At 37.7% G+C, this 24,653-nt stretch overlaps 1 protein-coding gene across 7 annotated transcripts in view; it reads right to left on the bottom strand.

The window, feature by feature from the left end:
* Nucleotides 1-354: 354 nt before the first annotated feature.
* The window catches only part of CAB39L (calcium binding protein 39 like), a 107,517-nt gene continuing 83,218 nt past the window's right edge, over nt 355-24,653 (bottom strand). For all 7 annotated transcript variants that reach the window (XM_060080128.1, XM_060080130.1, XM_060080133.1 and 4 more), the window contains 4 exons: nt 22,675-22,734; nt 18,907-18,972; nt 11,116-11,259; nt 355-2,661 (listed from right to left, as the gene is read on the bottom strand). In XM_060080128.1, the coding sequence (XP_059936111.1) occupies nt 2,482-2,661; nt 11,116-11,259; nt 18,907-18,972; nt 22,675-22,734 (450 nt within the window). In that variant the 3' untranslated portion in view covers nt 355-2,481. The remainder of the gene's footprint in view (nt 2,662-11,115; nt 11,260-18,906; nt 18,973-22,674; nt 22,735-24,653) is intronic.

Below are 24,653 nucleotides of genomic sequence, written 5' to 3'. Positions count from 1 at the left end.
AAAGCAGGAGTTTGGCCTCCGGCCACTGTGGCTTTGTACCCCAAGTCTAGTCCACATTGTCTGGGATAAACTGCTCAGAGCCTTAGTTTCTTCAGATATAAAATGGGAATGACTCTGGCTGTGGTGAAGCATCAATACGTGAAGTGTTTCTATACTGCCTGACAGGCGGCCCTTGGTCAATGGTAGTGAGCCTTACTGGGAGGATGGGACAGCCAAGGACAGGGGAAGTGGGCGTGGGGCATCTGGGCAGCCTGGGGTGCCCTCCGCCTGGGGCTTTCCCTGTTTGGAGCAGTGACAAGAACACAGAGGGGGGACATGCAGAGGAATGAAACCGACCAAGGAATATGTGGCACCTTTTCATTTAGTCAGTCTTTATTTAAATGTGTGCTTTTGAAATAGCTTATTAAATATGACCTTTTCAAAACTCAATTCTCACAATATTTACAGTGACTTTTATGCAAACATATTTTAACTGTGAGCTTCTTGCTCCCTCTTTCACGTTAATAATCTACAAATTTGTATCACAGCAAAATCCCAGCTACTTCATTTATTGCCTTTTAGACTAGTTTTGTTTGTGAGGTACTAAACTAGGATAAGGGATTGCTAGGAACGAGCTAATTCAAGCTCAGAGGAAATAAAGTATGTTTTATTTATCAAAAAAGAATTGTAACGAGGCCTTGCTTTCCAACTGAAAAAATGTGTCCCATGATGTGTGGAACAGTATTTAAGCAATGAAATACATTTCCAATCGTCATTATTGCGCCTTCTTTTTTTAAAGAAATATTTACATTCATCTCTCTTAAACAAATAAACAAAATCAGAAAAGTCAAATTTGAAGAGACTATGGACTGTCAGGGAATGTTATAAAAATAATCTGACCTCAGTGACTGAAGAATGAAGGTCATCAGACGGCCTGGCACTGGCCAGAGCTGCTGCAAGAAGGTCCTGCAGGCCCTGCAGCATCTGCCTCAGGATCTGACGCTGGGCACGGAAAGACACAGCCAAGAAGGATGAAACCGCACCAGGTGATTCTTCAGATGCTACATCTACAAGGGCACTGATCCTGGAGAGGGATCTTTCCCTCTCTGGGTGGAGAAATATCTGGTTGAAGAACACAGTACCCAATGTTGTAAAAAGTGAAGATTCCTATGGAAGGCAAATAACTCATGATTTGGAAACAGAATTATGAAAAAAATACAGATTAACAATTGTACCTTTAATGTCTTGTAAATATAGCTTTAAATTCCGTTTTATACACTTGATGTCTGAAAACAAACCATGGCCTTTTTAAAAAAACACAAATTAATTCTTTAACCATCCTAGTATGCAAGAGAGTATTTGAGACCAACATTTTTATAAGTTTTCTACCTTTTCACTGAGGAACTTGATGTGAAATTAGAACGACAACTTATTAGAAAACAAAGTGAAAAAAATTTTTAGTCCTTTGAGGATTTTTTTCATGCATTTAATCATTTGCGCTTCCAACGGCAACATTCCCTTATTTATAAAGGCCTGTACAACCCTCTGGACCCATGGTTTTGCACACGCTAGGCATCTCAATGCAGTGATTCCTACTCTAAAACACACTTTCACCACAAAACTTTTTTCCCATAATGAGAAGTATGAATGAAATATTCCAAACATTCACTAACCCAACAGAAGTCTGTGGGAAACAGCAGTGACTGTCACTAGATCTGTGGTTCTTACCCATCTGTTCCAAGTTCTCAAGTGAGCAGGTCCTACCCCGTGGGTCCTCTACGCCTGTGACCCTTGTTAGTCCATCCTGTTTGGACTTAGTTGGTCCCATGCTAACCTGGTCAGAGTGGAGGAGTGTGTGTGTGTGCGTGTACCATTAGTTTGTCATGCTGAGGAGATCCATTGGGGTGGAACGTGGGGCAGTAAGCAGAAAGGTGGGCATCAATTCCCTAGGAAGTTAGGGATGGATGATTACAGTTAAAAGATATGGGCAGGGAACAGAATATGTAATGACTGAAAACATGGATCTTATTTTCTTGGTGCCTTGAGAAATTTGTTTGTCCAAGTACAGATGGGCAAAACAGTTCCGTGCGTCTTGCCCCCATGCCCAGTTCTCCGAGAACTTAATCCTCTTCGAGGACTCAGTGACGCCCATTCTTTGGGCTCCTACTACTTGGTGGCTTGTGGTGACTGAGGGCTCAGGTCTGCAATCCCACAACAGCCTTGTTGCCCTTCATCAATAAAGGGTTAAAATTGCTTTTATCAATGTCTAACGCAATGGCTCTGATTTCACATAAATAATCACAGACTCGAATAAGATGAATATATTATTCTAAATTAATTATTTTCTTTCAGACATTTATATTCCATCTACCCTGAACAATGAATTGAGAAAAAAATAACCACCTCCAAAGCTTTCCCAAGAATGACTACTTTTTGAAATGACACTTTTTGTACAAACTGAGCAAATGAGACAGTGACGGTGGCAGGAAACTGGGTGAGACTTCAAGGCGCCGTTTTCTTCAAGTCTCGAATCTGTTTAATCAAGTAGTTCTTCTCATCAGTGAACTGCTCATCGTCCGTCCTTTCTTTTTGGAAGCTGCTCAGAAACTCGATGAGTTTGGGTTGGTTTTTTAGTAGAATCTCCACAATAGGCTGTGTTTTGTGAGGACTGGCCACAAACACCTGAAACATGAGAAACAAATACCTAGGACAAGGAATGCACATCAGGGAAAACACGGATCCCACCTGTGTCTCATTTGTTACATGTATTAGTAAAATACAGAAAGCCCCAGATTATACTTCCTTATTGAGGAAAATGAGTAATTCCCCATTCATATCCATTTTCTACAGAGAATATACAAATATATTCAATATATTTAAATTATATATTTAATCATATATTTAAAATTACCATTATAACTAAATATGTGATTATAAAATTAAATAAATATATATAATTCTATATAATGAAACAGATAATATATAAATATATAACCATATATATAAAATATAAAATATTCAATATATATAACATTGAATATACTTAATATATTCATCTGGCTCAAAATTCAAAAAGGACAAATGTGAAAAGTCCCCCTCTCACCTCCTCTCCCTGGAGGTCACCAATGTTATTATTTTCTTATGTACGTGGAGCTTTAAAATTTATAACTGCCTAGGTCCCACCTCCCAGAGACTCCAGTTCAGGAGATCTAGAGGGGAGGTCTGTCTCTCTGCATTTTTATAAAGTTCCACAAAGATTCTTATGTGCACTCCTAGTTGAAACCATGATCCTGGGCTAATAACTCAGCTGTACTATAAAAGACAGTGACAACTATAATAACAGGACACAATAAGTCAAAACTATAATGCTGGGACTTCCCTGGTGGTCCAGTGGTTAAGACTCTGTGCTTTCACTGCAGGGGGCAGGGTTCCATCCCTGGTTGGGGAACTAAGATCCCACAGGCTGCGAGGTGCAGCCAAAAAAAAAACAAACCAAAAAACCCAAGCATATTTAAAAAAAGAAAAACTATAATGCTGACTGATACAGTATTTTGCAAAGTACACACTTCCTAGTTAGATGCTATATATATAATGACGTGACCAGAATACCCATAAAACTATTGACTGCTATATAGCTCTCTGGTTTCATGTTCTGGGCTCTCCACTCCTCAGAAGGGCTGAGTGCTTCACCACCAGCCCCTCTGCTCACCGCCTCCTCTTCCTGAACCTCCAACAGTGCACAACTCTACTCCGAACACACTGTGGCCAGTGATTGGTTATGGAGACAGTGGGAGCTACAAGGTTGAACCCTCAAGGTTCCTCCAATCCAGCAAGCATGAGGAAGGAAAAACTACACCAGGATGTAAAGGACCTATGAGAGGGAAATGAAAAGCTGTGGAGGTTCAAAGGAGGTGGAGATAACATTAGATTTCTGAGTTTGGAACAGGAAGGGCTCATGGTGTAGGTGAAATGAGAGTCCATGAATCAGATTTTCTCTTTTTTTTTTATATCAGTTTGGTAGTTTGTGCATTTCTAGGGATTTGTCCATTTCATCTAGGTTATCTAATTTATTGATGTACAATTATTTGTAGTATTCTCTTATAACCTTTTTTATTTCTATAAGGAGGTTGAATCAGTAACCAAAAACCTCTCAACAAAAGCCCAAGATGATTTCACTGGTAAATTCTACAAACTTTTAAAGAAAAATTAACACCAATCCATTTCAAATTCATCCAAAAAATAAAAGACAAGGGAATACTTCCTAACTCATTTTATGAGGTCAGAATTACCCTGATACCAAAGCCAGACAAAGCTATCACAAGAAAACTACAGACCACTGTCCTTTATGAATAAAGATGCAAAAATCCTCAACAGAATACAAGCAAATGAAGTCCAGAATAATATTAAAAGGATTACATGCCATGACTAAATGGGATTTATTCCAGAAATACAAGCATGGCTCAACATAATAAAATCAATCGATGTAATACACCACATGTACTAGACTGAACTGCATCCTCTAAAAAGATGAATGTTCAAGTCCTAACCCTTGGTACCTGTGAACATGACATTATTTGGAAATAGGATGTAATCAAACTAAGATCAGTTCATACTGAGTTAGCTTGGGCCTGAATCCAATTACCAGTATCTTTAGAGGAAGAGGGAATTTTGGACACAGAAACACAGAGATACGGAGAGGAAAATGCCATGTGAAGATGGACACAGAGATTGGAGTTATGCATCTATAAGGCAAGGAATGCCAAGGATTGCTGGCAACCACCAGAAGCTAGGAGAGAGGCATAGATTTTCCCTGAAAGCTCCAAGAGGAACCAACCCTGTTGACACCTTGATCTTGGACTTCTAGTTGCCAGAACTCTGAGACAGTGACTTTCTGTAGTTTTAGGAAAACTTAGTCTTTGGTACTTTGTTATAGCAGCTCTAGGAAACTAAGATGACATATTAGTACATTGAAAGAAAACCATATGATCATTTCAACTGATGCAGAAAAAGTATTTGACAAAATCCAACACCTTTTCATAATAATAAACACTCAACATGGGACAACTAGATATCCACATGCAAAAAAATAAAGTTGGACCCTTACCTTGCACCACAAACAAAAATTAACTCAAAATTGATCAAAAAACTAAATATAAGAGCTAATAAAACTTTTAGAGGAAAATATAGGGGTACATCCTCATGACCTTGTATTTGGCAATGGTTTCTTAGCTACAACATCAAAAGCATGAGCAACAACAAAAAAAATGGATAAACTGAACTTCATCAAAATTTAAAAATTGTGTGTATCACAGAACACTATCAAGAGCGTGAAAAGACAATATACAGAATGTAAGAAAATATTTGCAAATCATATATATGATCAGCATCTAGTATCCAGAACATATAAAGAACTCATACAACACAACAACAAAAAGACAAACAACCTTTTTTAAAAAGGGGCAAAGGGGTACTTCCTTGGTGGTCCAGTGGGTAAGTCTCCGCGCTCCCAATGCAGGGGGCCTGGGTTCGATCCCTGGTCGGGGAACTAGATCCCAAATGCATACTGCAACTAAGAGTTTGCATGCCACAACTAAGAAGTTCACAGGCCACAACTAAAGATCCTGCATGCCGCAACGAAGATTCCGTGTGCTGCAACAAAGACCTGGCATAGTCAAAACAAATAAACAAATAAATATTAAAAAATAAAATAAAAAGGGGCAAAGGACTTGACATTTCTCCAAAGAAGATATACAAATGGCTAATAAGCATGTGAAAAAATCCTCAACATCATTAGATCATTAGGGAAACACAAATCAAAACCACAATGAGACTAGGCCAGCTACAATTAAAAAAAAAAACTAACTATAACAAGTGAGGAATGGAGAAATTGGAACCCTGTACACTGCTGGTGGGAGTGTAAAATGGAGCAGCCTCTATGGAAAAGTTTGGTAGCACCTCAGTAAGTTACACACTGAATTACCATAAGACTGAGCAATTCTGTTCCTAGGTATATACCAAAAGAATTGAAAACATTTGTTCAAACAAAAACTTGCACATGAATATTCATAGCAGCACTATTCACAATAGCCAAAAGTCCATCAGCTGGTGAATGGATAAGCAAATTGTGATATATCCTTAAAATGGAATATTATTCAGCCATAAAAATGAATGAAGTACTACTGATCATGCTACAACATGGATGAACTTTAAAAACATTATGCTAATAGAAGAAACCGGACACAAAAGGCCACACATTACATCATTTCATTTATATCAAATATCAAGAACTGGTGAATCCATAAAGACTGAAAGCAGATTAGTGATTGCCAGGGGCTGTGAGTAGGAGAAAATGAGGAGTAGTTGCTGAATGGGTATAGGGTTTCCTTTTGGGGTGATGAAAATGTCTTGGAACTAGAGAGTAGTAATAGTTGTATAACACTGTAAATATTAAATGCCACAGAACTGTACACTTTAAAATGGTCAAAATGGTGAATTTTATGTTATATGAACTTTACTACCATAAATTAAAATTGTTACTTATTAAAAAAAAGTACCCCAGGCTCATTTACATTGTTACACAAAATGCCTGATGTTTATAGAACACCTAGTATGTTAGGAAATCACATACTGGAGCCAAACGTGTGGCTCCTCTGGCTACCATTAGTTTACAAGTGAGCTGCTGGGAAGTTTTAGCTAGGAACTGTCTGGCATTTGTGGTAACTACAGCAATAACTCATAACAGTCTTTATTCCCCAAAAAAATTTTTAGAAGATTAAATATATAGAGCAAACTAAGCTTCTCCGTTTGAATCCGAAATAAATGTAAAACATAGTGGAATTTGCAGACAAGGCATCACTGGATCAACTCTACTGAATCCGTACACTGTACAACAGACCTAAAAAAATGTTCAATTTGTTTTCAAGTTTAAAATTTTTCCTTATTTTTATTTTTTATGGCTTCTGAACTCTGCTGCCTCTAAAGGTAGTTGCTGATTAGAGGTGACTAATGCTCTAATGCACAATTCCTTTGGGGCATCCGGGACACTGAAATCAAGGCTTGAGATGAACCATTCATGAGGACAACCATTCTTGTTCTGTATACTTTTTCAGGTGTATTGTCAAGCTGGCCTTTGGATTTTGGAATAAGCGAGGGTGGAGCGTCTTGTTTTCATGGAAATGGCTATTGTGGCCAACTGCTAGGATCTGAGCGACAGAGCAGTACACTCAGGCCCATTTTCGGCAATGGCCATTGAGTTCCAGCAGCTCTGAGAGGTGAGCCAAAAGGCGCTGGCCATCCCCACCCTCTAGGTTCGAAAGACAGTGGCAACATGGTCCTTTGCTATTAAGGATGTTAACAGGGAAAGGAAAGAAAGATCAGCTCATAGCTGATCCCTAAATTCACGTCGGCCATATTTCTGGAAGAGGCAGGATCACTGAGACAAAGGTCTCCTGAACTTAGTATCTTAGAATTAGACTTTTTATTTTAATTTAACTTTTTAAATTTAACATTTTGCAAGTGAGGAAACAGATCCACATGGATTTGCCCAAAGTCACTGCTGGCAACCGAGCCACAACAAAGACCCAGGTCTCTTGACTTCCATGACTTCCATCTAGTCCTTTCCCATCATACCATCCTGTTCATCAATAGCAGAGAAAACATGAAATGGCAACTCATTCAAGTCCTTGAACTTTTCAAGCAAGCTAATGAAAATTGGCCACTAATAATCTGGCAAAGACATTTTTAGTCATGTGTTCCACATTTTCTGTACTTTATGAAAGGTACCTGGGGAAAAAGACTATTAATAAAGACCTGTGAAAAAAACTCTAGGACTCAGCTGTTACTTTTTCTAAATAACAAAATATTTTTGGCAAGTAAACAATTCAGTTTGCCCTTCAGTGCAACGAACATAATCAGGGTCCAGAGTAAGTCCAGTTTATACACATACAAGTAAACAAGTGGTCAACTATTTTTAAATGCACCTATTCTGTCCAATAATGAGATGATCCAAATTCTGATCTCAGAGGATGGAAGTAGGTTATTTCTATTTTGCCACCCACTGAATACTTCCATAATACTGCATTTTGGAACCAAGTTATATGAAGCATGTTCTCTACTAGGATGATATATTAAAATTCTGTGGGAGCTGGAAAGACAGGACACACAGACTTCTATAATTTCCTCAGTCAAAAGAAAAGGGTCTTAAGAGGGCCTATCATTTTATACTCTGCAGGCATTTTCCTGTCCTACAAGAGCCTATTTTTCTCTCATCCAATTTGTGTTTATTCTTTATGAAATAATTCTAACACAGAGAAGAGCACAGAAATAACATATCAGATTTCAAGTTCCCACCATCAGCTCTATCATTTTTGCCAAACTTGCCTTCAGAATTTTAATAAAATAAAACATTACAGATATAATTAAAGGCTATTAGACATTTCTTCATGATATCATTCTCTTTCCTACCCCTCCCCTGAGGTGACTGCTATCCTGAATTTGGTATTTATCATTCCCATGCAGGTTTTTAGACTATAACTGCATATGTCTGAATCCATACATAGCGTTGTTTTGCATGTTTTTAAACTTTAAATAACATCCTTCTAACATTTGCTTATCCCACTCAGTGTTTCTGATACTTAACCCATTACTATATGATATTGTATGAATACATCACGATTTATTTTCCCAGTCTCCTGTAGATACCCATTTTTGTTTTCCATTTTACAACATGCGAAACAATGTTGCAATAAACATTTTGGTACAGGATTCCTTATGCATGTGAGCAAGATTGTCCCTAGGAAGTTGCCAGATAATGAGATTTCAGGACTGAAGAGTATGGACACTTTCAGTACTTTATTTTGCTAAATTGCTCTCCCAAGTGCTTGTACCAGTTTACAGTGTATGACCTACTGCCCTCCAACCTTACCAAAATTTTATGTTGTCAGACTTAAACATTTTTGTCAATATGAAAAATGTAAAGTGATATCTTGCTGATATTTTAATGGCCATTTCCACAATTACTACTAAGATGAGCACCTTCACCTATTTGTTGGCCAATCCGGTTTCCTCATCTGTAAATTACCAACTTGTATGCTCTGCTTATTTTTCTATTGAATTGTTTGTCTTTTTCTAAATGATTTGTCAGTTACATGTGTCACATCTGTCCTGTTTTTCACTTTGCTTATGATGTCTTTTCAAAAAGAAGTGTTAAATTTTAATGTAGTCAAACTTATTTTCTATTATGTTTTGTGATTTTAAATTCTTTTTAAAAATTCTTCCTTCCCCAACATCATAAAAAGTCTCCTATTTTCTCTTTTTAAAGTTAAAAAATTTTGCTTGTCAAGTGTAGATCTTTACCAGAATTTATTTCTGAATATAGTGGAGAGTAGGGTTTTCTATATGAATAATCTATTACCCTAGAACCATTTATTTTTTTTTTATTTTTTTTTTTTGCGGTATGCGGGCCTCTCACTGTCGCGGCCTCCCCCGTTGCGGAGCACAGGCTCCGGACGCGCAGGCTCCGGACGCGCAGGCTCAGCGGCCATGGCTCACGGGCCCAGCCGCCCCGCGGCATATGGGATCCTCCCAGACCGGGGCACGAACCCGCGTCCCCTGCATCGGCAGGCGGACTCTCAACCACTTGCGCCACCAGGGAGGCCCTAGAACCATTTATTAACAGTAACCCTTTCTTCACTGATTTACCATCCCTCCACTATGAAATATCAAATTTCATATTTGCACAGGCTTATTTCTAGGCTTTTTACTCTGTTTTGTTGTTCTATTTATCTATCTCTATGGCAATACCATATTGTCTCCATTTACTATAAATCCATAATAAGTCTTGATATATGGTAGGGTGGATTTCCCTACCTTGTTTTCCTTGAAAATTGCCATAGATAATCCCAGGCCATCGTTCTACCTTACAAATTTTAGAGTCAGCTTGTCAAATTCCAGGAAAAGTTCTGCTGGGATTTTGATTGTAATTAAATGGAATTTATAAATTAATTTGGGATTTGAACTGTTCTAGTAGCCTTTTGGACAATAAAGATGTGGTGGCTGAAAGATGGACTAAAATTGTTTTTTACCTCTCAAAGCAACAATCACATACCTTATAAACTGCCATGTCTCCCATTTATAGACTTATGAATTCAATCACTGAATATACATTATAAAGGCCAAAAAAAAAAAAAAGCCTGGAACTCTCTGAATCCTTAATTGTACTCTAGATACCTATCCTAAGAAAATAATCCTAAATATGGAAAAAATTAGCTGAATACATAAAATGCTCATTGTAGCTACAAATTGAAAATAACCTAAATATAAATGACACAGAAATATTTAAGTAAGCTAGAGTAAGTATACTCAATGAAAAACTATGATGCCAATAAAACTACTGGCTCTTTTTAAACACTGTATATAACAACAGTGAATTAATGTTCACTTACGGTATAGCATGAGTGATAAATTAGTGTATCAATTGTGTGTACAATGTAAATACAGCTGCAGAAAAACCTTCAAATATGTGCACAGGAAAATAAAATTTACTAAAATCTTTACAATAGTTAAGTCAGGGGTATGGGATTATAGATTAGATTTCTTCCACCTACCCTACTTTTAAACAAATCTATTGTTTAAAGTTTCTAGGAGATGATTTTATTACTCTTACATCAAAGAAAAGATATTGGAAAGAAAAAGCAGGTGTTACATGGACTACTTTTCTTTCAAAACGAATTAAAACATTTCTAAGCAAGTAACAAAGTGAGTAGTACTCAGTGTTTCTTTAGGTTTCACTTAAAGTTCAAAGAAACACTTCAGGCAGAAGCAAAGCATTCAAATTCTGACACAGGTTTTCGGCTTCAACTCAATCACTGATTATTTTAGTAACTTTTGGGAAACAGTATCCCCCTATTTTCTCAGTGAAAAAAATGAAAATATGTTGAGATACGGATTAGTTAGCAAATCTTTTAGAAACAAATGGGCATTCATTAAAATAACTCTAAAATTTCATCTAAGTCATGCAAAACAGAAAGACTGCCTATTTAATTTTCTCTCATGTATAAAGGAGGGTACAAAGTAGGGAGTTTGCCATTTGCAACTGGAAAACAAATGCCCACATTATTTCTGCAGCTTGCACTTTACCTTAAAGACATGAAAGGCTTCAAACTGGATGTTGGGACTTTTATCCCGGAGGAGGTTCATCATCAGTTTGAGGTTCTCTGGCTTGCTGATGTACTTTGTCATGATGGTGAAGTTGTGCCGGTCCAAGATCAGTTCACCCAGCAGCTACAAAAAACACAGAATCAAAGTAGAATCTGTCCGAGAGTCATCTTATTCAAAATATATCCCACTTCTTCACACCGGAAAACAAAATATAAATGTGAGTTATGAATGTTGATATGAAAAAAATTCAGAGTCCTTAAGTACATCTTAAAGCATAGGCATGGAAGCTGTAGTTATTATTAAGTTATTTTTGAACTTTTCATACAGTTTTGCTAAAGTCAGTGCTTACTGCATTTCTGAATCTTTTTTTTTTAAGCCAGTCATTGCTACTGCTTAAAAAAGCTTTCTCTGCTGCCCTCATCAAGAGCTAGACAGAAATGAATTTATTATTTTCATCCCTTACTTTAATGTGCTTCCCAGTAATGTATTGCTCCTTAGGCACTGAGGTAGGATAAGAATAAAAAAATTGACTTTACAATTATACATTCCTTATCTGAATAAATATACTCTAGTAGCTTACTGGGAAAACAGGTTATATTAAGTGACTCTTACCTTCTCCCTAAATTTTATTACGAAACCTGATATAGAGCCAGAAAAAAACTCTGACCCTGAATTCATATGAAATTTAATATGTGCAGCAAGTTTTTATAAAAAAGTAAAGCAAAACATTTTCTGGTGACAAATTATTAATTCCTAAAATGCAGCATTACTCCATGTTATGAACTGGATGTTTACGTCCCTCTAAATCTATATGTTGAAATACTAATCTCCAATGCAATGGTATTAGGAGGTGGGGCCTTTGGAAGGTGAATAGGACATGAGGGTGGAGCCATTTTGAATGGGTTTGGTGCTCTTATAAAAGAGATCCCGGAAAGCTCCCTTGCTGCTGGCACCTTGATCTCAGACTTGCCAGCATCCAGAACTGTGAGAAATAAATGTTTGTTGTTTAATCCACCCAGTCTATGGTATTTTTGTTATAGCAGCTCAGACAGACTAATACATTTCAAAACAAAATAAAAATACCAAGAGTGAGAATAGTTGAAGACCCCCTAGCAGGATATGGCTGAACTTTTATTCTCACTGTAGTGGTAGCAATTCCTAAAGCTTCAGCAACCACGTGGCTGAAATGTACCCTTAACATAATTTTATATATGATATACTTAATGATGACCAGCGTTGGATATTAGATGGTCACCAGTTAGTCTCAAACATATGCAATAGCAACTGTGTAAATTTTTATTCTCATCTTTCTTAATCTCTCCTCAGCATCTAAAGCTAACTGGATACTCTCCTGGAAACTTTCTTTGTTCCTGGTTTCAAGGCCACTGCTTTCTTCTCTTTTCTTACCGCTTGAAGCGAGTTCCTATGCTGCCTGTTACTGATTCCCCTTCCCTTTAGGCACTATACATGCAGGGATTTTCCAAGCTGTATTTTATCTCTTTATCTCCCAACAATCTCATCTATGCCTGTGGCTTCAACTATGACATCCAGGAAGATGTCTCCCAAATCTATTATACATCTCTGTTTTAATTTCCTTCCTAAACTCTACACCCACATTTTTAACTCCCCTCCCCCCACCCCAGCCCTGGTTGAACACTTAGCTGGCCTATCACACTCAACATTTCTACAACCAATTCCCCTTCCTCTCCTTGTTAATGACATCATGATCTGCTAGTCCCCTGGGGAAGAGAGTTGAAATCTTTCTCAGCTCTTTTCCTTCCTTTACTCCTCATACCAAATCTACATCTAAGATCTGCCAATTTTCTGTTTTTAAATGTCTTGAACATCCTTCATTCCATTTTTACTCACTCAGACCCTCCTACCTTCCATCTGGACTACTGAAACAGCACACACAATGGTCTCTTTTTCAGTCTTCACCCAATCCGACCCATTCTGCACATTATGTCAAATGAATCTTCCTGATGATCAGCCTTATTCATGTTACTAATGCCACTTATAACATGAATGAATAAGCAAACAATTATCTAGATTCTTTTGAACTGGGGATAAAAATTGAAGTCCTTAGTCTGGCATTCAAAACCCACTGTGATGGAATATTACTCAGCCATAAAAAGAAACGAAACTGAGCTATTTGTAATGAGGTGGATAGACCTAGAGTCTGTCATACAGAGTGAAGTAAGTCAGAAAGAGAAACACAAATACCGTATGTTAACACATATATATGGAATTTAAGAAAAAAAAAAGTCATGACGAACCTAGGGGTAAAACAGGAGTAAAGACACAGACCTACTAGAGAATGGACTTGAGGATATGGGGAGGGGGAAGGGTAAGCTGTGACAAAGCGAAAGAGAGGCATGGACATATATACACTACCAAACGTAAGGTAGATAGCTAGTGGGAAGCAGCTGCATAGCACAGGGAGATCAGCTCGGTGCTTTGTGACCGCCTGGAGGGGTGGGATAGGGAGGGTGGGAGGGAGGGAGGCGCAAGAGGGAAGGGATATGGGAACGGATGTATATGTATAACTGATTCACTTTGTTATAAAGAAGAAACTAACACACCATTGTGAAGCAATTATACTCCAATAAAGTTGTAAAAAAAAATCTAGGTTCTATTTCAGTTTTCTTTTTTTCTTGTTGAGATTCCAAATAATAAAACTTTTTGCAAAAAAAAAAAAAAAACAACCCCACTGTGACTGGAGTCATTTCTATTGCATCCTTTCCTCTGCCCCTCACTTATTCTTTCTCTTTCTTCTGCTTCTGTGGCTTCACTACCCTTGCTCCAAATTTTTCCCAGCTTTACTGAGGTATAATTGACAAAACTGTGTACATTTAAATTGTACATCATGATGATTTGATATGTGTATACATTGTGAAATATTTACCACATGCAATTTAATTAACACATCTATAGCCTCACATAGTTACCCTTTTCCTTTTTGTGGTGAGAATGCTTAAGATCTACTCTCAGCAACTTTCAAGTATACAATACAGTATTATTAACTATAGTCACCATGCTGTATGTTAGATCTTCAGAATTTATTCATCTTATAACTGAAAGCTTGTACCCTTTGACCAGCATCTCCCACCCCACTGCCCCCCACCCATAACTACCATTCTACCTTCTGTTTCTATAGTTCAACTCTTCTCCTCAGCTGAATTTCCTCTCTTCCCTCTGTGCTCTTTGTTTTTTCCTAGTTGTACTCACTTTGCCTTGCAGTGCAGAGTTACTCATTAGCTTACTTAGAATATAAGCTCCATAAGGGCATGTGTCAATTCCTACTAGTGTTTGTATCCCTTATAACCTAACTGTGTGAGGTGTGTGGATATTGTTGGGGAAATAAAGTCCAAGCAACACAGAATCCTCTCTACAAAGTGTAGAAAAGAAAGAAAGCAGTTTTATTATCGAATACGCGTATTCAGAGCACAACACTGTAGGTAATCTACAAAAAAGGCATTACAAAGACGTAAAATTCTACCTTATTTATACAACCAAGCAGCTACAATCCAGTACATATATATACTCTCAAGATGAAAGATAACTGGTCCCCTATAAGAGGACCAGACAGCGCCATTTGCTGTGCACCCTTTTATAGTTCACCCTGAACTCACCTGGACATTGAAGTAGCCATTTGTTTTACCTCATTGCTTTTATCCAACTAATGTAGAGAATAATAAAACTTCTCTTATCCCTCTGACAAGCAAATGGTGACAGCTTGGAGAGAAGCATCAAGGTTAAATTTTCCTGTGATAGAGAGGAAGGAGAGCTATCTTCCTAGATGTTTACACTCCAGGGGTATGGCTCCCGGATTCTCAAAAAAAAAAATCAGAAAACATTCTGGGTTGTAAAGCTGACAAGAAGCTTCTAAAGATATATATGTGTGTATATATACACACATATATATCTTTATATATATACACACATATGTGTATATATATAGCATCTATGTAAATATAGATTCTATGCAGATATATATTTATTTAAAATATAACATATTTTATATGTTATAATAAAATATAATTATAATATAACTCTGGTGGTCCAGTGGTTAAGACTCCATGCTGTCACTGCAGAGGGCATGGGTTTGATCTCTGGTTGGGGAACTAAGATCCCGCATGCTGTGTGGTATGGCCAAAAATACATATATAGCATACACACACACACACACATATCAAAAGGTCTTCTAGCAACAGAGCAATTTCATTTAAAAAATTTAAAATTTGTATACATACACACATTCAATAAATATTTGTTGAAGTGACATTTATGAGTTAAGTTCAGATTAAGTCACTTCAATTCTTATTACATGGGGATGCCTATATATAAATTCTATCCAATCTATCCTCTGCTTATATAATTTCACTACTTTTTGGAAACAATCAATTATGTTAAATCATTTGGCCAAAAACACTGAATCTTTTAGCCATTAAATATTAATCTATTAATTAATACTGACAGTGAAAATGCTGCATTTCATAGTAACACAAAGGATTATACAGCAATATTATACTAAGTAAAAGGAAAAAAATTCATATTTTTTACTTCTTTAACTTTCATATTATAGGCTTCATAGTATACAGTGAAACCACGCACAATAATGAGTTTTTAAAAAACTTTGTGTTTTAATGATATTGACCAGAGCTCTCCCCACATCCAGAATTCCACCAAGCGTCTTTTGAATTATAATCTTTCTAGTGATTAAATACCAGGCCTCTGAAGAAGATAAGAAATAAATTCCTAAGCTATGTCACATAGTGAAAGGAATTTCTCTGTTAATTATTTTTTATTGATACCAGGAACCTAAGCACCCCAAGATAGTTCAGAAAAATTTAGAATTTGATTAACAAAAGGCAGTAGGTAGCAACTACTTTGGAATCAGAAAATAGCCTAGTAAATACACTGTTACAATAATCTAACCTCTCTTGTTTTCTAAAATTATGAAACATCTATGTGCAAAATATTACAGAATCCAGAGATATAAACATAGTAAAATCAAAATAGAACATACTGCTACCACAGATCTAATTGCCCAAAGGAAAACCCAACAGCACACAGTGGAGCTCTGCAGAGCAATGTTCTGATGAAGAAAAGAGCAAACAATACTTAAGGAGCTCTTTCCTTGAATAGACTGATACAAGACCATCTTAGCAATATCTCTGCCTATAATCCAACGTTCAAAAAAGGCCAACTCTTCAGTAACAATTTTAGCAATTTTTACATTCTTGATATACTTTATCTACCTTTTACTAGTGCTTTTCAGTGTCTAACCAGTGCTTGGTTTTACCACATTGTATATCAAATATTTGTGAGACAGTCAACTATAAAGGATTTTAAGTGGGAATAGCAGCTCATGTAGTATGTGTGGGTGCATTAATAAAGAACAAGAAAGAGGACTTATGAGTGGGCTGGGGCATCTGTAAATAAGTAGAAAACAAACAATCAGCTTGAAAAGGGAGAGTTTAAAGGAGACTTTCTACACCACATGCTGTACAAAGTCAGATGCTCTTTGCCATGTCACTGGAATAGCGCTGAGGTCTTCAGCAGGAGAACTATGTGAAAAGAGGAAGAGAGGCTAGATGGTGGAGAGCCAGGTGGCAGCGGACAGAGGTGAGAAATGAGTCTTTCTTGCTCCCCTTTGCTACCCGCTAAATTTGTATTACATGTTGTACTAATCATACATCTACTGGGTTAATAGGCTTCGATTTTTAAATGCAAATGCATCCTGGTAGGAAAAAGTCTAACTCATACCCTAGTCCCAATTATTTATTTAGAATAGATCGGTGCCTTCAGTCCAGAGACTGAACTCTGGGGACAGTGACGAGGAATATTTATTAATGAAATTTATTTCAATTTTCTTTAGCAAATATATCCAGGTCTTACCATGTGGTAGGTTCTGCTCTAACCATTTTACAAATATTAACAAGGGAACAGGACAAGGTGGGGTTGAAGGCATCCTGAGAAGAGAATGAGGGCAATGGGCACATGGGTAGGAGGGGATGACAGGACAGCAGGCAAGAAAAGCAGGAAGAAGGCCAAGAAGGGAAATGTCTGGGTAAAAAACTGTAAGCTTTATAACTTTGCCTAAGGCCCTAGAGTCACTCAATCACAGAAAAGTTTCTGTCACAAGTTCTTATCACTGTGGAAAATGGTACAAGGATATATTCTAAAGTCCATGACCCTCAACTTTCTTGATCCCAGTTTGGTTCAGTCACCTTAGTTCATATCAACCACCCTACTTTGGCCCAGTATCTGACAGATTCCACTGAAAATAGGAAGGACTTGGAAAATTTATGAGCAATTAGCCATATATTGGCCCTTCAGAGCATCATCACCTCTGTTTACTGTTCCAATTTCCACTCCCCGCCAGGATGACTACCTCTGTAACACAGACAAGTTTTCCTGGTTTGACTGTCCTTGTGTCTATTCTTTTTTTTTTTTTTTTTTTTTTTGCGGTATGCGGGCCTCTCACTGTTGTGGCCTCCCCCGTTGCGGAGCACAGGCTCCGGACGCGCAGGCTCAGCGGCCATGGCTCACGGGCCCAGCCGCTCCGCGGCATATGGGATCCTCCCAGACCGGGGCACGAACCCGTATCCCCCGCATCGGCAGGCGGACTCTCAACCACTTGCGCCACCAGGGAGGCCCTTGTGTCTATTCTTTAAGTACACGGCTGTCCCAACAGGATGTATCCTTATCTTCAACTGCTTTTAAGAAGCTTTCTGGACATGGGAGAGCACAGCATTGATGTCCCTGCCTTTGGCTGGAGCTCCATCTCATTAATTCAGGCTCCAGCACAGACAGCAGCACACCCATGATATTTTTCTTCTATGTGGATTACTCTGTATGGGTTTCTGCACAAGGAGAAACTCAATCAAGAGTGCTGAATGACTGGCTGAAAATAGTACACTGATCTCTCCATCAACAGGTAAAGCTGGAGCAGCAAGGGCACAAGTACAGGAGAGAGGGGTCAAGGCTGACACATAATCATGGGGAAAGTGAATTCACAAATATGTGGTCCAAAACAGATTTAATTTATTGCTTTAGCTTAAAACTGTACCCAATATTTAGAAACAAATGCATTGTTCTATAATGTCATCATTCCAACGTTTAAAAAATAATACTATATTTTTATAATTAATACATAAAATAATATGAATATATAATAATATAAAATAATATTTAGTAAGCTCAAGCATCATACAAATTGCTTGACCAAAAACAGCCAATTATTATCTGCCAAAAACATTCTTTTGAATATCTGAGTAGGATCTGAAGGGCAGAGATGCAGCTCTAGCCAATGTCCTACTCCCTCAGGAGCTGTCCCACCTCCTCTTGACCAAATGGCTACTTCCAGGCACCTTTTCACTGAGGGGGGGAAGGCCACTCACAGATGGATGTGGCCCGATTCTGCCGGGTCCCTGTCTGATGAGGGAGAGAGGCATTTCAATAGGCATTTCATAGGAGATAGAATCTCAAATCAGAAATGCCGTTTGGTTACATACAAATAAAAACATACCCCTCATCCTGTATTTATTCTGTACTTATTACTTATACTGTTACCTCCAAAAAGTATTTGAAGCAGGGCACTTACCTCGTTTTGCTACAAAGTACAGTCATAACGTTGAATGTACTTCTCAAGTTACAAAAAAAGAGAATAATTTTTCTGTATTTACTTGTCCACTGTTAAACCTGTCATTTACTAACAAGAATATCAACTTCTGGAGACTCTAACTTAAAGAAATTTGATATTACCTTTAAAGATTGTCTCTTAGTCACATAATTCTCAGACTGGAGCAATTTCTCATAGTCTTCAAAAATCTAATGAAAAGAAAAGAAATATTAGAGTGTAAACCCAGCAGTGACTTCTCTGCATTAAGTTTGCTTGCTCTCTCACTTCAGAAGTAAATCCCCAACCCTTTAGCCTAGCCCAGCCCAGCTGCTGTGCTTTGTATCCCTGGGCCGATCACCACTGTCCATAGGGCAGTTTCCCCATTTCACCATCCTCATTTACACGTAGGGATACTGGGGGACAAGGAGTCAAGTGATGCCAGAGAGATACTTCTCTTTGTTTTATTTTGGTTCTGTAAATTAGAAATTGAGTAGAAAATGAAGTGAGTCCTCCCAATAAATCACTTTGAATAAAACATCTGTTAGCTCATCTAATGAGCTACAGGATAACTCACTTTATGCCATTTTAAAGAAATCTGTTTATGTAGTCTTGCTGGTAGCTATTAGTCTATGAATAATTTGAGAAAAGATTAAATACACTTAGCAACTCATAAAGAATCAAACTGTCAAATTCATAGCATGAACGGGTAGAGGAATAGGGAGACTTGTGCCACATAATGGCCATGTTAATCCCAAGTGGCCTCTCTGGGGCATTTCCACTCTCCCCAGAAGCTAGGGGACGCTGGTGATTGGGGTCCGTTTCCTAATGTGATTGGTCGTCAATCACTGCCCAGGCCCTTCAGTTGAACACAGAGTGCCAGCGGCTGGCGAAGCTCAGTGTCAACCTCCCATCACACATAGACACACTCAGAGACCACTCAGGTGGGAGGAGCAAGCCTGGCAGAGAACTGAAGGCAAGAGAGCTCAGGGGCTGAGGAGGGTAGAAAAGGGTCCTGGTCCTCAGAGGAGCAAGTGCCAGGTGTGTGTGCGTGTGCATGATGATGGCAAGCTGTGCACACTGAGGATAATTCCTGATAGAGAATTAAGAAAGTGAAAAGTAAAAACAAAATCATGTAGCTCACATTAAAGTCACAGTAATTACACTCTTTTACATAAAGGACTTGTTTATTCTAATTGTCATGGAACACAGGAGGATTTTTCACTAAATCTGTCACACGAATGTTGTGGTAAATTTTAATGGTAACTATAAAATGCAAATACACACAGGTAAGGCATTGTTGACTCCCCAAGCTACCAGTTTCATTATTTTAGGTCGTATATCATGTTCTCCAGCTTCAGGTTTACTGCTAAAGAAATATGAAACTCAAGGAGTATGAAATGTTTAGGGAGTATGAGTTCTCAAAGCTAATGTTCAGGTCAGTGTAGCAGGCTCAGCATCTGTGAAACTACTAAATTACCCATGAAGTGACTATAGATACAGAGACAAATTTAGGTAAATAAGGGTCAAAGAGAATGAGTTTATGGTCTCTCAGATTATTGCTTATTATCCTTGAATGCAAACTGCACAACACATTTATCTCACTCATCCTATAGAAAAGATTAGTAGTTAATACTACAGATTTTGTCATAAACTATCTTTGCCCTCTTTATTTTCATTTATTATAAATGTAACATCTAATGAGTCTTTAACATTCCATCCAGCATCTATAGTTACTGAACAACTAAACTATAATAACAATTCACTTCCTAACTTCAAAAATATGTGATTTTCTTTTAGTCTTGAAGCTTTTGGATATCTCTGGCAATAATCTTTTTCTCCCTTCATGTTTTACACTTTGATCAAAGTTCTCCAGTTGATCCCATGGGTATTCTCTTGATAATTTTAGGATATGAAAATCACTTTTGATTTCATGATTATATTGATAATTCTTAATCTCAAACCAAAGGAAGATCAGCAAACAATTTATGAATAAAAAATCCATAATTTCTGTGACTTGGATGTATGAAGACATAGGATACTGATAGGGTATTTCATATCTTCCCAGAGTCATCTGTTTCCTTTTACATTTTTGTGTGGCTAACTAGAAAATTTTAATTTACACAGTGGGTTGCCTTGTATTTCAATTGGACAGTACTGGTCTAAAGCAGCTAAACTAATACTGGAACAAACCTTATAAAGTTTTGCTTCTAGGTTTGTGCTATGTTTCACTTTAATTATGCTATTCCTATTGCTGATACACTTGGCAAAAGCATAGAAGCTCTTGGATGGGTCTGTTCATTCAATATTCATTTAACACCACCAAATGTATGGCACTGAGTTAGGTATTAGGGATGTAAGTAATAATGATAAAAATTAATACATGGTACTATCCTAAAAACTTTAAATCTTATCAAATTCCTACAGCAATCCTATGAAGCAGGTATTATTAATATCTTCATTTTTTGGTAAGTGCAGTAACTTGTCCAGGATCATACAATTAGTAAGATGTAGAGCAGGATCCTGAAGCAAAGCAAGTGGACACTAAAGTCTATACTGTATTCTGAACCACTGTGTTTGACAGATAACGTTCCTGCTTCACAGGGAGCTTAAGAACCAGTCAGGAAGATATAAAGACACACCATAATAATACAATGTGGAAAACGTGTGAGAGAGAAGGAGAGAGGGAGAAAGGGAGGGAGGGAGGGAGGGAGAAGGGGAGAGAAAGAGAGAGAAAGAGAGAGAGAGAGAGAGAGTGTGTGTGTGTTTGTGTGTGTTTGGGGGTGGGGGGGATTACAGAAAGCTTCCTAGAAGAGTCACATTATGAAACCAAGAAGGACCCTGAGGGGCCTTCCCAGGAACATACCCTCCTGAGTCTCCCACTTCTTGTTTGTAGAAAAGCTTTAGCCTCCTAGGTCTTCCCCGAGTTTCAAAGAGCAAATTTAATCAAAGAAGTGAGAAAATGCAGAAACAAAGGAAAACAGCCAAGCAAGACAAAATAATAATAGTTTAGCCATAAAACAAAGTCAAGGATCTTTAGTTCCTCCTCAAGGTCTATAGATAATATCCTGAGCCATATCCTTGAGTTGTTTTGCAGATACTGAAACCCTCACCAGGTGGAAGAAGTTAACTGCATACTGCCCACAGACATGTAGACCTCATACTGGTTAGAACCAAAAGGCTGATGATGTTAACCCCTGAAATACCACCCTGTCACCTTACCACCAACCAGTCAGAAGACTGTCCATGAGCCGATGAGGCACCCCGCAACCCTCACCCCTTCCCTGAAAACCATTTGGGATTGGGGTCTTTTGAGCATTAGCCACCGCACATTCCTTGCTCAGCCTTGCAATAACTGTTGAATTTTCCTTCATCACAACCCGGTGTCAGTAGACTGGCTTTGCTGCATGTCGGGTGAGTTTGGTTCAGTAACAATTACAGCTAATTATCAAAAGGTTGAGATGGATTCACCCTTAGAGAAGGGAGTTGGAAGACAGATATGTATTTTGGTATTTCTACTAGTAAGTAAAACTAGTTATTAAACCAAGTAAAATGATTTACTAGTAATGTATTTATTAGTAAGGTGGGGTGCTCTTCCATTTGGAGTTCCCTACTGCCTCTTAAGGGCAACATGGATGCTCGTAAGTCAAGATCAAAGTGAGCAGGTACTAGTTGTTTCCTGGAGCTCCAGAGCACAACAGGAAGAGATGTGAAAAACGAGAAAGCCCTGATCTCCTGCCATCCTCTATTTTCCATAGTTTCTTGATGACCTGGCTTCTAGGTAATAAACCAATCGGGTGTATGGTTGGTTTCAACTGTGTATCATAAATAGGAGTAAGTGCTAACAGATCTAAGAAGGAGAGAGAGAGAGGAAGAGAGAATGAGGTAAAGACTTAAAAATGACTTCTACTTACAGTGTCATAATTTTGTTCTAAGAAGTCTGCTACCAGCACTTTATGTCTGGTCAGTAAATCCTAGAAAAAGAACAGTCAAGTGAAACAAAATTATTATAGGTAACAAATTTTATAAATCTATCTTTTTCTTCTAAGATTTTCCAAGTCCATTAATTTGAAACATAAAAGTTTCAGGATATTTTCATTTACATCACAAAATTACTTCCATTCTTAGTTTAAGATGTAAAATACAATTTGTTTCATGCTAAAAACAGCAGAGTGCTTTAAATTCATACCATAGAAATAATTCAACTAGTGAAACAAATGTCACCTAACAGACAAGTGTACAGTATATTTCTTCAAGCCATAACTCTACATTGTGAAAATGATATAATAAATATTCAAATAAAGTTTATGATGATCTTTTTAAAATGTCATTAATAACCATTTATTAAAAAAAGAGCTCTGCATGGACTAAAACCATATCTCACAAGTTAACAGATTTTCAACGATTAACCTTTAAAGTTTCTTAACCACTTTTGAAATGTAAATGCCTAGGATGCTGGGAAGCACAAGAATGACATTTAATAGGGCCATCTCAGCATCATCCCGCTCTTGGGTTAATGGGCTGGGAAGTGTTGTTCAGTTACTAAGTAGCACAATGCACCCTTTCAAAGTTGAAGACAAGTAGCCTGATCTAACTACAGACATAACTCTCGGAAAACTGAACAAAAGCATAAAGGAATGTTTGACTGAAAATTCACACCTACGTTATATCCTTAATTCACCTCAATGTTGAAAGAAAACAAGCCTCAGGTAATCCGTTTAACATGCTTAAGGGCTAAATACCCTGTCTAGGTACTATGCAGAATTTAATTAAAAACCTAACAAGAATTTTCAAGTTTTCAAAAATAAATTCTTATACTTTAATACATATTTAATTAAAGCTTCTTAAAAGCATATACAAGATACACAACATAACCTCACAGAGAAAAAGAAGGCAGCAGCAATGGTAAAACTCACTTATTTCTATTTCAATAAAAAGTTAAATATTTAAAGCACTTTGCACTACAATTTTCTTTTTTTTCAGTTTTATTTTTATTTTTTAAATTTTTTATTGGAGTATAATTGATTTACAATGTTGTGTTAGTCTCTGCTGTACAGCAAAATGCATCAGTTATACATATACATATATCCACTCTTTTTTAGTTTCTTTTCCCATATAGGTCAGTACAGATTATTTGAATAGAGTTCCCTGTGCTATACAGTAGGTCCTCATTAGTTTGCACTACAATTTTCAAGTTCAAAAATAATGAGACTGGCTATTAATTTCATTTCATATTACCTTTCATCACAACTTGATTGACCATTCAGCCTATCCGTGGAGAAATGTACTTTTTTCCTCAGGAGAACACGTAATACTGTTCTGGAATCGCAATTTTAAAATGGGAAAATCCTCTAAGGAATTCATTCCTGGTCCATCCCAAGTCAAAATTCAAACCAGTTCCTATGTCAGGGGACACCTCAGAGAGTAAGGTAGTTCCACAGCATCCTTTGGGGTCCCTAATCTTTTTCTAAGTGGATATTCGGGATGCCTAGTTTTCAGATACTCTCTTCCCCAACCTCCTGAGCAGCATCAGTGATTTTCTAAGCTGACCCAGGTTAGAAAGTTCTCTCCATGGGCTGCAGCAGACACTGTGGATGGCTGCACCCATGGGGTTCTGCATCTATTAGGACAGTCATCAGCCTCGGGTGTGAGGACCATGATCTCCCATGGCCTCAGGCCCTGCACATACCGTGATGGTGGCAACAGAAAGAGTACTTTGCCGATGAGTGCTGCCTGGAAAGGTTTTCCATTCACTACACATTAGTGTTACACCAAAGAAAGAGGAATAAGGAGGGGGTTCTGTTAGTAGCAGCTCCTTCAAATTCTAAGGGAAAAAAATAACTTTAAAATCCAATAATAGAAAATATAATATGGTAGGGCAGAATTCCTCCAG

This window comes from Mesoplodon densirostris, chromosome 17 (assembly GCF_025265405.1).
Source record: "Mesoplodon densirostris isolate mMesDen1 chromosome 17, mMesDen1 primary haplotype, whole genome shotgun sequence".
Lineage (NCBI taxonomy): Eukaryota > Metazoa > Chordata > Mammalia > Artiodactyla > Ziphiidae > Mesoplodon > Mesoplodon densirostris.
The sequence above is the reverse complement of the archived record's forward strand: the minus strand, read 5'-3'. Positions and strand labels throughout refer to the sequence as shown.